Raw genomic sequence first — 13,558 nt, forward strand, 5'->3', positions numbered from 1 at the left:
CTTTGTTTTGTTTCCTTATGCATTTATTACTCTTTTTATCTAACTATTGTATTTCCAGAATGACATGTTCTATGTTTCATTGTATTGTTTTCAGTCTGTCCGACTGTCATTTAGTAAGGTTCAAAGTTTCACTACCATACAGTATTGCTGGTATTTATACATTGGTTGTAAATCTTTCTTTTTAAAAAGTTTTAAATCAAAACTTTCCATCCTGTTGTTATTCTAGCTGATTTTTCATTATGAAATTTATGGCCACTTCTAATGATTTGTCCTAGATATTTATATGAACTCTCTATTTCTATCTGTTTTGATTTCATTTGTTTTCCTTCTAGAGTGTTTTCACTATACATTATTTTTGATTTGTCCATTGTTGACCTGTCTCTAAACATTTTCCATTTAATTCTATAATCATGTGTTCTAATTCTTTTGGTGGTCTTGCTGTTAGTATGATATCATAATCAGCACATTGTAGCTTAGTTAAGTATTCTCCATCTATATTTAATCCTCTTTTCTCTCAGTTCAGTTTTCTCATATCATGTTAGAATTGCTGAAAATAAATTTAATGAAATGGAGTCTCCTTGCATAACCCCTCTTTCTATTTCTCTTTCTTTTCTATCTAAATTTATTGCTGCTGATCCTCTCTCATATATATGAGCCATTATATTAATTTAAATATAATTTATTCCTCTATGTTTTAACGCTTCTAACATTTGCATAGGTTTATTGAGTCATAGGCTTTTTCATATGTACTTCTTTAATTATTACATGTATAGGCTATATATTGCTCTGTACAATGTCCCATTTATGCCATACCATTGTAGCATTTTGAACAGCTTTTCTCTTGGTAGTTTATCATATGATTTTCTAGTTCAACAAAATCTAAAATATATCTTTAAGACAAACAGTTGAGACATATGGGAACATAATGTCTCAACTGTTCATTTTAAAGTAAAAATCTGATCTTGACAATGTCTTTGGCACGAATCCAGCTAATTTTCCTGGTTTCTTATCCACAATCTTTATCTCTTCTCAAGAAACTAAGAAAACTCAAGAAAGGCTAAGAAAACATAAGAAAAATAATAGCTAACAATCTTGAATGTTAAAGTATCTAGTACTTTTCTGATAATATCTTTGCTTTTTAATATGGTTATGCTATTGATCGATTCAAATTCCAAATCATATCCAATCTCTGATCAATTTTCTTTTGGTTAAACACTTCCTTGTATTCTGCTAGCTTAATATTTGTGTAAACAAGCCTTCTATCTTTCTAATTAACTATTTGTTTAAACATTGCTTAGTATTCTGTTAACTTAGTCTTTTCGCTGATTTCTCTCTCTCTCTTGTGGGGAAGTTTCAAGGAAGCAGAGGGTTACAAGTGGGGTCCCACAGGGCTCAGTGCTGGGACCTATATTGTTTAACCTTTATATCAATGACATTGTCAGTGGATTTCAGGGGGATATTCAGTTGTTTGCAGATGATGCAAAGCTGGGAAGGATTATTAGTAATAGTGCAGATGCTGCAGCCCTGCAAGAGGATTTGAATAAGCTAGATAGATGGGCAAATGAATGGGGGTGTCGGTTTAATGCAGCAAAATGCAAGGTCTTGAGGTTTGGGGAACATCGATGGGACACTGCATACTCTATGGGAGGAGTTATACTGGGGGAAGTAGGGGAGACAAGAGATCTGGGGGGGGGGTTGATGATTGATAGAAACCTGAAATTTAGGGGGCATATTGCAAAGGTGGCGAAGGTAACACAGAGGATTGCTGCAATAATGAGAAGGACACTGACCTGCAGAGATAAAACAGTTATCATTCCATTGTATAAGACCCTGATCAGACCATACTTGGACTATTGTTCTCAGATTTGGTCCCCAGGATTTGAAGGGGATAAATTAACTGTGGAAAGGGTACTAAGGCGGATAACAAAGATGGTTTCAGGACTGTACAATGATAGTTATGAGGATTGGCTGAGGGAATGTGGACTGCAGATTGGTGGATAGAAGAAGGAGAGGTTATATGATTGAGACTTTTAGACTGTTGAGAGGTGGTTACAGGGTTGACACTGGGGAGTTCTTTCACTTGGTTGAACAGCGGGAAGGAGTGATGACAAGAGGCCATCCCTGGAAGTTACGAAAGGAAACTGTGAGCAAGAGGGTGAGGAGTGGTTTCTTTGCATGGAGGGTGGTTGAACCATGGAATGCATTGCCTGATGGAGTGGTGAGAGTGAGTACAGTCAATGAGTTCAAGGAGTGGTATGATAGACTTTGTTTTTCTTAGGGGGAGGGACCTCCCCTCGATGAGTCTTGATAGACTTTGTGTTTCTTAGGAAGGACCTCCCACAATGAGTCTTTTGACTCCATGGAGGCCTGAATAATAATAATAATTATAAATTGTTGGAATAAGTGAGACACAGTTGGATGAAACAATATCCTCGTGGGAGTAGAGTGGAGGAGTATGATGGTTTTCAAGAAAATAGAAATGGCAGGAAAGGTAGAGGATTATTGATAGGAGAGGAGTTGCCCATGCAAGGACAAAATAGTAGCTTTAAAGTAGTTTTAAGGCAGTATGGTGTGAGGTTGAGGTGGAAAAAATGGAATATTGGATGGTACTTGGTAGTGTGGAAAGAAGTAACAAGTAAATATATACACATATTAGTCTAGAGCAATCAGTATTGGTAATTCTAATTATGGTAATATAGATGGGGATGAAGGGATGACATCTGTAGAGAAAACAGAAACTTTCTTGAGTTTTTGAGTAACTGCTAATTTACACAGTGCATAACAGAGGGGAAGTGAGAATGAAGTGGTCTTGGATCTTATAATCTCATCAGAGAATGCTACACTCAAATCTCCCTCTATTTGATGAGAGTGATCATATAGATGGTGGCCAGTCATGCGAGAAATGGATATATATATATATATAATATCTTATCTTAATTTAATATCTTAACTGTAACCTTGTGGAGGTTACAGTTAAGATATTAAATGAGCAATTCATAAAGGTATTTCATCATGATGAATATGATATCATACAGAGCTTGAGTGCAGTGGGAAGGGAGGAGGGGCAACTAATGGCAAATGAACAGGAGATATATGGAGAATTGAGTAAACCAAATAGTCATATGGATGTAGGGCTTAATGATATATCACTGTGTATTTTGAGGGAATGTTCCATGGAGTTAACTGCCTTAACATAATTGTTTAACATGAATCTTAGATTTAACCAAGTTCCAGAGGAGGAAGAGGGAAGAATTGTTTTATTTTTTTGAGGTTAGTGATAAGACTGGGACTTCAAAAAATAGGCCAACCTGCATCTGAAGTTAAGATGTTGGAGAGAGAATAAGGACCAAAATCCCGAATTGGATTGACAACAGCAGCATCCTCTTCCATGGACAGACCGGTTTGCTTAAGGATGATCATGTTTTAGAACTTTACTTACTTATTACAAGATGCATACAGAGTGGTATATTTCAATTTTGCAATGACCTTTGATTGGTTATCTAATGAGAAATTGGTAATTAAATTGAAACAGATGGTGTTAATAACAGATTGGTGCATTGGATTGGGTTGCATCAGATTGACTATCTTATAGGTATCTCAAGTTGTATATGGGGAGCATTATCCCAGAAGAGGAAAGGTCACTAGTATATGTATCTCAGGAATCTGTTTTGGAGCCATCACTGTTTACCTTGTATGCTAATCCACCACCTAATGCAAGATCACTCTAAATCTCACTGAGTGATCTGAAAATATCACTGCTAAATTAATCACTTGAGAAGAAACTGAAACTTAGCAGCGGCTCCACTTGGTGACAGACAAAAACCATTCACTGAGCAGAACTGCTCTACTCCCCATGAAATGAAAGTTTGTATAACTAAAGGGTCATTTCCAAAAACTAGGCAATCCTTCAGATCATTCTAACCTCAGTGAGTGAACCGAAAGATCTTTTTGACAATCATTACACTCCATTAAACTCTGTGGTGGCTCTACCAGACAAAATCTGCAGAGGCCTCAGCTTCACCCATTGGTAGACAAAAACCCATACCAAGCTAAGCGTCAATCTTACAAGCTGCCAGCAAGAACTGGCCATCTTCCAGGGCAAGGCATCAAAGGGCTCCAATAAAGGCCACATCAGTAGAAGCTATATCATAGGCAAGCATTCAATGGAATGCAGTGATTGAGACCACTTCAGTGGATAAGTAAAGGGCCACCTCCAAAAATTAGGTGATCCTTCAGACTCTAACTTCAATGAGGCCCGAAAGGATCTTTCTAACTCACTATACTCCATTAAATCCATAGATGCTTCAGCCCCATTTATTAGTAAGCAAAATCTACCACTAAGCCAAGTGTCAACCTCTACAAATCAAGAATTTCTCATCTCCCAGGACAAGATATTCACCAAAAGACTCTGATAAAGGCCACATAAGTAGATGCTTTAGACAAGCATCTAATGGAATACATTGATCAAGACCACTTCAGCAAATCCTTTATATAAGTAAAGGGTGTTCTCCAAAAATTAAATGATCCTTCAGATCACTCTAACCTTAATGAGTGATGTAAAAGATCGTTTTAATTCATTACACTCAGTGGTGACTCTGCCAGACAAAGCCTCAGCTCCATCCAGTGGTAGGCATCTACAAACCTCCAGCACAAACCACTCATCTCCCAAGGCATACCCTAAAAGGCTCCAATTAAGGACACATCCAGTAGAAGCTATATCATAGGCAAGCATCATCTAATGGAATGCAGTGATTGAGACCACTTCAGTAGATCCTTATATAAGTAAAGAGTCATCCCCAAAAACTAGGCAATGCTTCAGATCACTCTAACCTCACTTCATGATCAGAAAGGATCTTTCTAGCTCACCATATTCAATTAAACTCGGAGGTTATTTCAACAGACAAAATCTGTAGGAGCTTTAGCTCCATCCAATGATAGCAAGAATCCACCATCAGCCTCCGCAAGCCACCAGTAAGAATCACTCACCTCCCACTAAAGGGCTCAATAAAGGTCACATCAGTAGCGGCTATACCATACCATATCACAGGCAAACATCTAATGAAGTGCAGTGATCGAGACCACTTCAGCAGATCCCTAATCCATGGAAAACCACATCAGTGGAGGACAGACCCAGAAGAGATACCATGCTTGAATTGCAGTAGAAATCATATATTTCCCATATACAAGTAATAAAAAAAAGTTTCATCTTATTATTAAAATACTCTCAATCAGAAATGGTTGTAGAAATTTTTCCACTTGGTTACAAATTCAATTAAACTTGCCAAGAAATTATCTTGTTTAATCCTTTATCCAAGAGTAAGCAAACAAAGTTTGCTTAATCTTGCTTTAAATGAAGTTTCAAAGTTTACATAAATTATTTTCACAACTAGGATACTTGTATAATAGAAATTAATGCCTTCACATTATTTGCCTTATGAGAAAAGTCTTATGCATTATGAGAAGGCATAGAGTTATGTATTTCTGTAAGAAAGTGTGCTTTGCATTATTACATACTAAGGCATTTGATGTAAAATCATCAGTCTTTATATACGAGTAGCCAATCATGAAGAAACTTCACATGTCTGCATTGTTTGCTTACCTTTCCCTCTTCTTTCATGCTTTCTCTCATTCATGACTGAGTGAAATAAACTTCTTATTGAGAGATAAAGATAAAGCTTAGCATAATCTCAAAATAATTTTATAATTCTGTTTTATAGTAAATGTTAAATGTTTCTTAATTTTTGCAATATAATCAACATGGTTTATCTTACTAAGAGAATTTCTAAGCTAACATATTAAAAATATGTTTCAAATAACTTAAATTTTTTTACAACTAATCTGTTCCATTCTTGTTTTTTATTAATTAGCATAATATTCTTCAGAACAGTTTAGAATAATTAAAGTAATTAAGGAAAATTTTCATTTAGAATACTTAAAATAATTATTGATCATTAATAATAATTAACTTCTGTAGACCACCAGGTCATCATGCTATGCACAGTGAAGCTTGTGGATATTGTTACTTTAATAATGTTGCCCTTGGAGCTAAATATGCTATTTCTCACTATGGTCTTGAAAGGTAAGTTAGCACTTTAGTACACTAATGTTTAAATGTATCTATTTGGACATTATAATTATTTTTTCATCTCATAAAATCTAATGATTCATTATAGGAATTTCTATAGGGTAGTGACCTTCTCTCATAATGTAGAACAGTAATACAGCTCCTAAGAGCTAAGTTCACATTATGGGTAAATACCAAGAATAGTGATCAGAGCTTGCCCCACCCTTACTATGAGTTGCCTCAGTTTGCACTACTAAATGGGTCGGGTGCTGCACTATCCAGGTATTTGCTTACGCTTGGAATAGCCGAACTTTATATAGTTTCTATATTCGGCATGAAACTCTTTGAGTTTCTTATTCGGCTAAGAAACAATATGGGATGTAATATCCCTTAACTTAAAAAAAACTAATAATATATAGTTCGCCCACCATTTCCAGGTCCCTGCTTCGCGTCTTTCCAAGAATAGTCGATTCATGCTGAAGGGGAGAAAAAAATGAAGGACGTCTGAATTGGTCGCCAACACGCGAAATCACGTGCTTTATAGGTAAAATTTTCCAACTGTTATACAAGCAACATAGTTAACTATAATAATCATAAAAGAGAAGTTAATTTTCCGACCGGTAATAATAAACAACTCATCCCACTATACGGACTGATTACCCTATTATCGGAATGGATACTTCTTTTTCTGAGATGCGCAGAAGTGTCGAGGGACCTCAAATCGGTGGGCGAACTATACTAACAGAGAAAAAAATTGTAAAAGATTCATAATTGAAAATTATGATTATTTTTCCACCGTGATGAGTTTTCTTGATACTTCCTCATGGAAGCGGCATGTTATAATAATAATGATTGTTGGTTTTTTATCCCATTAAAAAAAATAAATAAATAAATCTAGCAACCTCTATAACTATGTACTTGGATAATCTTTTGTGATGGGCTGCATATCTAAAAATTGATGGTTTCAGAGAAAAATACTATACAGTAATACCTCAAGATGTGCATCTTCGGTGCACATGATATCTTTTGTGATTTTTTAGAATTTCTGTTTGGATGGCACATGCCAGTCCTTTTTTACATGAAAATTTGTTATGTGTTTTATGCGTACATGGTGGAGTTAGTTTAACTTCAGCCTTAATCAGAGCTATTTCGACACTCTTTATCTTCATGTTTTAATTTACTCAGTTGTAGTTAGAAGCTTTTTTTTTTCTAATTCACTAAACCCTGCAGTGTGAATTCTAATGAATCTTCAAAGAAAAGCCTAACTTACAAGAAAAGTCTGTTATGAAAGAAGATATGAGTGCAGAGAAAAAAAAAAGGATATAAAATTATATAAAATTTTTCTTCTTCTCCCTTCTATGTATTAGGCCTACTGGCCTGTTACAAAGCTTACTTAAGCCCTTTTAAGTCGTACTCATCCTGAGGATAAAGGTGACTAGCCCTATGCCTCCCGGTATATCCTGTGGCTGTAGCTACATGTGTTCATGGTGCCAGTTTGTCTGCTTGCGGGAGGAAAAACCCCAGATAAACTGGGGAGAAAAACCCTGCTGTCTACACCCAAGACCGGCTAGCTTGGCTATGTCTGAGAAAGATCCTTAACCTCCTCACGTCGGCAAAGGGAATCGAACCCAGGACACTCCTTTCCCAGGCATATGGTTGCATAGCCACTAGGCTAACTGTGCGGATTATATAAAATTTTGGATATAAAATCAAAGGATATAAAATATCAAATTGTGGAGGTGTATACTATGGGAGAGGAAGAGAGCATGGAATGATGGTGTTAGTGGGATGCCTCAAAGAGTAGGGAATTATGTTTGTATACTAATGTAAGGAGTATCAGAAATAAAGAGGATAAGTTTGTAGCATTGATCAAGTAAGTATACCCAAAAAAACTGGTATATACAGTGGTGTAGCTAGAGCTTTTGCCACCTGAGGCAGTCCCTGAGTTTGCCACCCCTCTCAACACACCAAAAATACTATGAAAGTCAAAACGACATATAGGGAAATAAATTAAAACACTATGTTTATTTTTGAAGTAAAACTTTAATTTCAACAATCTTTATGTGGACTTTTTTAATCGAAGGTGAAATAGCTGATCTCATACGGAGGTAGCTGGGTTTTTTCTTTTTCTCCTGGAAACTCAGATTTTTCATCCCACATACAGACAAATCGGCCTTTCAGAACACACGCAATTTACAGACAAAATATACTAGTTGTGGTGGTGGGCTGTAGATGGCGTTGATGGAGATGATTGGTAGTAGAGGTTCACTGTAGTGTTGGAGACAGTTGTATATTAGATGTCCTCCCGCGATGAGTCTTTGCACTCCTTGGAGGTGTCACGAATAATAATAATAATAAAATGTTATTTTTCTTGCTTTTCTGTTAGCAAAATCGTCGATTACATTGACGAAGTCTATTTCATAGTAATGTAGGTAATTCTTAATCAATTTTATGTAGAAAAACTCCTCTCACAATTAGCAACACTTACAGCAATTGTGAGGAAAATTCACAGTAGTATTACAATATTTGGGAATGAGTTTTCGAGACAGTATTTTAGAATTAACTGCAAAAGTTCAAAAAGCCACCTGGGGTGGACTGCCCCCTCTGCTCCTCCCTAGCTATGCCTCTGGGTATATGTGAAACTTTGTTGTATGAGGATGATATACTGTGAGGACTAGAAATGATAGGATATAGAATTTTCTGAAAGGATAGGAAAGTAAAGAGAGGAGAAGGAGGAGGAGTACTGTTAACAATAGTAGAGGAATTGTGCCATTCAAGAGTGAAAGTGGAAAATAGTAGTACATGTGAAGATTTTGAAGCATTTTATGTAAAATGAAGATCAATAGAATAGTATATCTAATAGGATGTTGTTATAGGCCAGGGAATGTGGAGAGCAATGATTGTTAAATGTTTAGAGAAATTAGTTGGGCAAGTAAGAGGAAAGTGATCATGAGATATTAACACTGCCACCTATTAGTGAGAGTCATCATGAGATATTAGTTTGAAGGTAGTCAAACCGGAAAAAATTGATTGGCCTGGTTGACTGAATGTTAATGTATCTGCTCTCCAGCCAAAAGGCTGCAGGTTTGAATCCTGCCGTAGGCATGGATGTTTGTGATTGTCTGTGAAATACTAGTTGTGGTGGCAGATGGCGTTGGTGTAGATGATGACGGTTGTTGTTGTAGTTGGTGGATTGAGTGGTGGAGACAAAGAGCTGTAGAGTGTCCTCCTTGATGAGTCTTTGGCCTCCCTGGAAGTGTCATGTAATAATAGTAATAATAATAAGAAGAATAAAAAAAATCTATATATGTGGAAATATAAGGTAGGCGATTGCGAGAAGCTCTCTAGTCAATTAGCATCAATACATTGGGTTGATGAGTTGTGCAGAAAAATGTTGACAGTGCATGGGAAATGATGTGACAGTATCAGACACAAGCAATGCATAACTGCATATCAAGAGTTAAGTGAATAAACATAGTAGGAGTTAGATGGATGAATAGTGAAATCAAGCAAACAGTATAGCAAAAGTTGTTATGGAGGAGGTACAAGACAGTTTGTAGGGAACAGGTGCATGAAAAATATAAACTGCAGGCCAGAAATGTGATAAGCATGGTTAAAAAAAAAAAAAAAAAGAAAAGAAAAGTAGAATATGACAGGAGATTGGCCAATCAGATTAAAGATATCCCAAGAAATTTTTCTGCTATGCAGAAATCAAGAGGAAAAATAATTATGACAGATTTATACTGGTAGATAGTTATGGTTAATATGGTAGATAGTAACCATAGCAAATGATGTAGTGGTATTATTTAATGAACAGTTCATCAGTGTATATCATACTGGTGTGAATGATGTTGTGCAACATGTAGAAGGAAGACAAGTATTAGAAATATTAAAGATGAAAGAATCAGAGGTGTATCAAGCTTTGCCTGAGTTAGATGTTAATAAGGCTGTGGGAATGGATAACATATCATGCAAAAGAGTTAGCCATGCTCTTGACCTGGTTATTTAATAAATGTCTTGCAATGGGGGAGGTTCCTAAGGAGTGGAAAGAAGGCATATTACCTCTCCACAAGTATAGTTCTAGGACAGAAGTTTCCAATTATAGACCAATCTGCAGTTTTGGTCAATGTGTCAGAGAAATTGGTTAGGAATAGAATACAGGATTTGGTTGATGTGGTCATCATGAGTTTGTGAAGGGCAGGTCTTGTTTTAGCAATATGCTTACATTTTATGATAAGGTGGCAAATGTATTGGATAAAGCAGTGCTTCCCAAACTTCTGGATGTCAGGGCCCCCTTTGCAAAAATTAAAATATTTCATGCCCCCCCTCGAAAAAATATCGTAATAGAGAGCTATATTATTATAATATTTATTGTATTTATATTCAATACAAAACATACACAGTGAATATTGCAAAAATCAAATGCATATATTACATTTTTTGCCTCTTACCGTTTGGTTCTGAAGACGATGCAGGCTGTTCTGGTAAAATATGAAATACTGTCCTTTTTTTTTTTTGAGTCTGTTTCTGCTTCTTCTGATTGTTCGCGGGATTTTTTTTAAATTTATTATCAACCACTTATCCATCTCAGGGTTAAATTTTTTAACATAGAATAGATCAAATAATATAACCACTTACCGATACTGGCACACCACAGATTGATGACATGAAATTAGTGAATGTTACCTGAATAAAGGAATCCCTGGACCAAGAACATTTTTCTCTTTTGTGACTTTTCTCCCTTTACGGTAATTAAGCCTAATGCGAAACAGACAGCAAAGGCAGGTTATTAAAACGTACATATGATTGGTGCGGTATTAACAAAAGATTGCGCAGCCGAAAGATAAAAGCATAGCTGACAATTGAGTTGAAATGCTAACTCTCTTCAACCGAATTCCATATGTGAAACTGCCATAACATTCATTATATATATTACTTAGTTTTAACACTTTTACGAATTTTAACACGTTCGGTTGAATTTTATTGCTGCCTTGGGAAATCTAACTCACACACATCTAATTAATAACAATAGTTTTTAGTTAGATACTGTGTTTGCCCATGCAACATATGGTTTTGTTTCAGTCTATACAGCATAGCTTCTGTATGAGGGGACATGTGATTCATTAATTAGTGAGTTTTTATCCCAGTTGTCTCTAATTGCACTATTTGTTGAGAAATATATTACACAGACTCCTCATACCTTATTCACTGGCATAATAAAAGTACTTGTTTTTATTGCCTCTGCAGTATAGTGGCTGTTAGGGAGGGCGTGTGTTTTACTACTGCAAGTGAGTTACTATCTCCACCACATGAACTTGTTTAAGCTTTTTTTCATGTGTGCAGTATATGCGAAACTTTTATTGGTAACAGAAAACTATCTCAGATGACAGTGATAATATAAAACGAGTTTTGATATGTATATAAGTCAATATCAACAGTCCGTGATGAAAGGGACAGGAAGATTTGGAGCTTCCCTGGAGAGCATTGGAAGTAAATACAATTAACCACTGCTTTGAAATGAAACATATGAATAAGCAATATTTACTAATATTCATTAAGCGCCGAAATACGCAGGAAGCAAAGTTTGTGAACCAACACCAATGTGTGAATTTTTCCATTAAAATATAAAAAATAACAAAAAAGAAATAATAAATAATAAAAGTTAAATACGTTTCTTTTAAAATAAAAAAAATCTACTCAGTCTTAAAACATTTTAAATTTGTTTTCATTATTTCACGGTCCCCATCAACAAACCTACAGCCCCCTTGGGGGCCGTAGGTTTGTTGATGAGGTTTGATGTAGATGTTGATGTTTGATGATGATGTAGGTTGTATTTGAATCTCACTGCAGACAGATATTTACGAATGCTGTTAGGTGGTAAATAACTTTCATGACTTTGTGTGGGAAATCAAGTATCCTTTATTAGGCATTAAACTCTGCTTATCTGAAGTGGTTAAAAGTTCCATGTTTAGTCTCTAGAACAGGGTTTCTAGATTTAACTCTTACCTCACCCATGCTACTAATGCATGATATGTTTACAACCTTTTGTGGGTATGGTTAGTATATAAAGACAAAATACTTCTCCTTCTGTGACAAAACCATTTGCTCACAACCCTGTGGCTTATTCCACTTGTTTACCACTTTCTAAGCAAAAGTTACAATCCTCAAATACTTTCTAACACTCTTAGTCAATTTTCAGGGATGATCCTTGTTCTCTTAATATTATCTTCTTGACCTTTATGGAATCACAAGATTCACCATATGGGTGGTCAACACTGGTCAATACAAAGTGTATCATACCACTCCTTAAACTCATCCACCATTTACACTTTCACCATTCTCTCAAGCAATGCATTCCATGATCCATTCAAAAAACTTACTTCTTACCCATTTATTTGCGACTTCCTTTTGTAATTTCCAGTGATGGCCCCTTGTTCTGTCCCCATGTTCTGATCCTTGTTCTGTTCCCACATGGAAAAGAAAAATCTCCTCAGTGTTAATATGATAATAACCCTTCAACAGCTTAAATGACTCAATCATATTCCCTGTTTGTCTTCTATCCACCAAACACTTCAGTTTGCATATCCTCAGGCTATCCTCATAACCAACATTGTACAGTCTTGGTAACATTTTTCTTATCCATCTCAGCACCCTCTATGAGGTTACTTCCATCTCCTTCATCTCCTTCAGATGTAGTCTGATCAAAGTTTTATATAATGGGACCGCCATACTTTTATCTCTCATGATATATGTTCTCTTCAGCACTGCAGAAGAGAACATATATCAAATTCTCTGAGATGTCTTCAAAACCTTTGCAATATGCATTCTGAACTTCAAATTTCTATCTACAGTCACACCAAGATCTCTTGCTTTCTCCACTTCATCCAGTATAACTCCACCAAATCATCCAAATTTCAAAACTACTATGTATTGCAAAATTTCTTCTTCATCTCATCTATAAAATCTCCTTAAGGAAGACATAAAGAGAGAGAGAGGTGGAGTGCAATTGTATGAGGAATATAAGACTCAGGCTAGGAAAGTGACTAGTATTGTAAGGAGAGAAAAATTAAAATATTAGAGAAGACTGGCACTGCAATCCAAGGAGAGTCCTAAGGAGTTTTTTTTGCTAGGTAGTGAGTAGGAGGAAAAATGATAGTGGATGTATTATCTTGGATGGAGATGGAAATTGGGTGACCAATGCAGTCAGTGGTGTAGCTGGAACTTTTGCTGCCCCTCTCAATACACATCAAAAATACTACAAAAAGTCAAAATGTATAGTGAAATAAATAAAAATGCTATGTTTATTTTTGAAGTAAAACTTTATTTCAACATTATAAAATATTATATTTCTTGCTTTTCTGTAAGCAAAATCATTGATGACATTGACAAAGTCTATTTCATAGTAATGTGGGTAATTCTTAATCAATTTTATTTAGAAAAACTCCTCTCACAACTAAAAACACTTACAGTAATCATGAGGAAAATTCGCAGCAG

The 13,558-nt window shown here is 35.7% G+C and overlaps 1 protein-coding gene across 3 annotated transcripts in view; it reads left to right on the top strand.

The window, feature by feature from the left end:
* LOC150098116 (polyamine deacetylase HDAC10-like) overlaps positions 1-13,558 on the top strand; it is a 420,755-nt gene that overhangs the window by 121,802 nt on the left and 285,395 nt on the right. For all 3 annotated transcript variants that reach the window (XM_090406206.1, XM_090406205.1, XM_090406204.1), the window contains one exon: positions 5,975-6,079. In XM_090406206.1, the coding sequence (XP_090262332.1) occupies positions 5,975-6,079 (105 nt within the window). The remainder of the gene's footprint in view (positions 1-5,974; positions 6,080-13,558) is intronic.

The sequence above is a fragment of the Typopeltis vanoorti genome, chromosome 16 (genome assembly GCF_054136105.1).
Source record: "Typopeltis vanoorti isolate ZY-2024b chromosome 16, IOZ_Tvanoo_1.0, whole genome shotgun sequence".
NCBI lineage: Eukaryota > Metazoa > Arthropoda > Arachnida > Uropygi > Thelyphonidae > Typopeltis > Typopeltis vanoorti.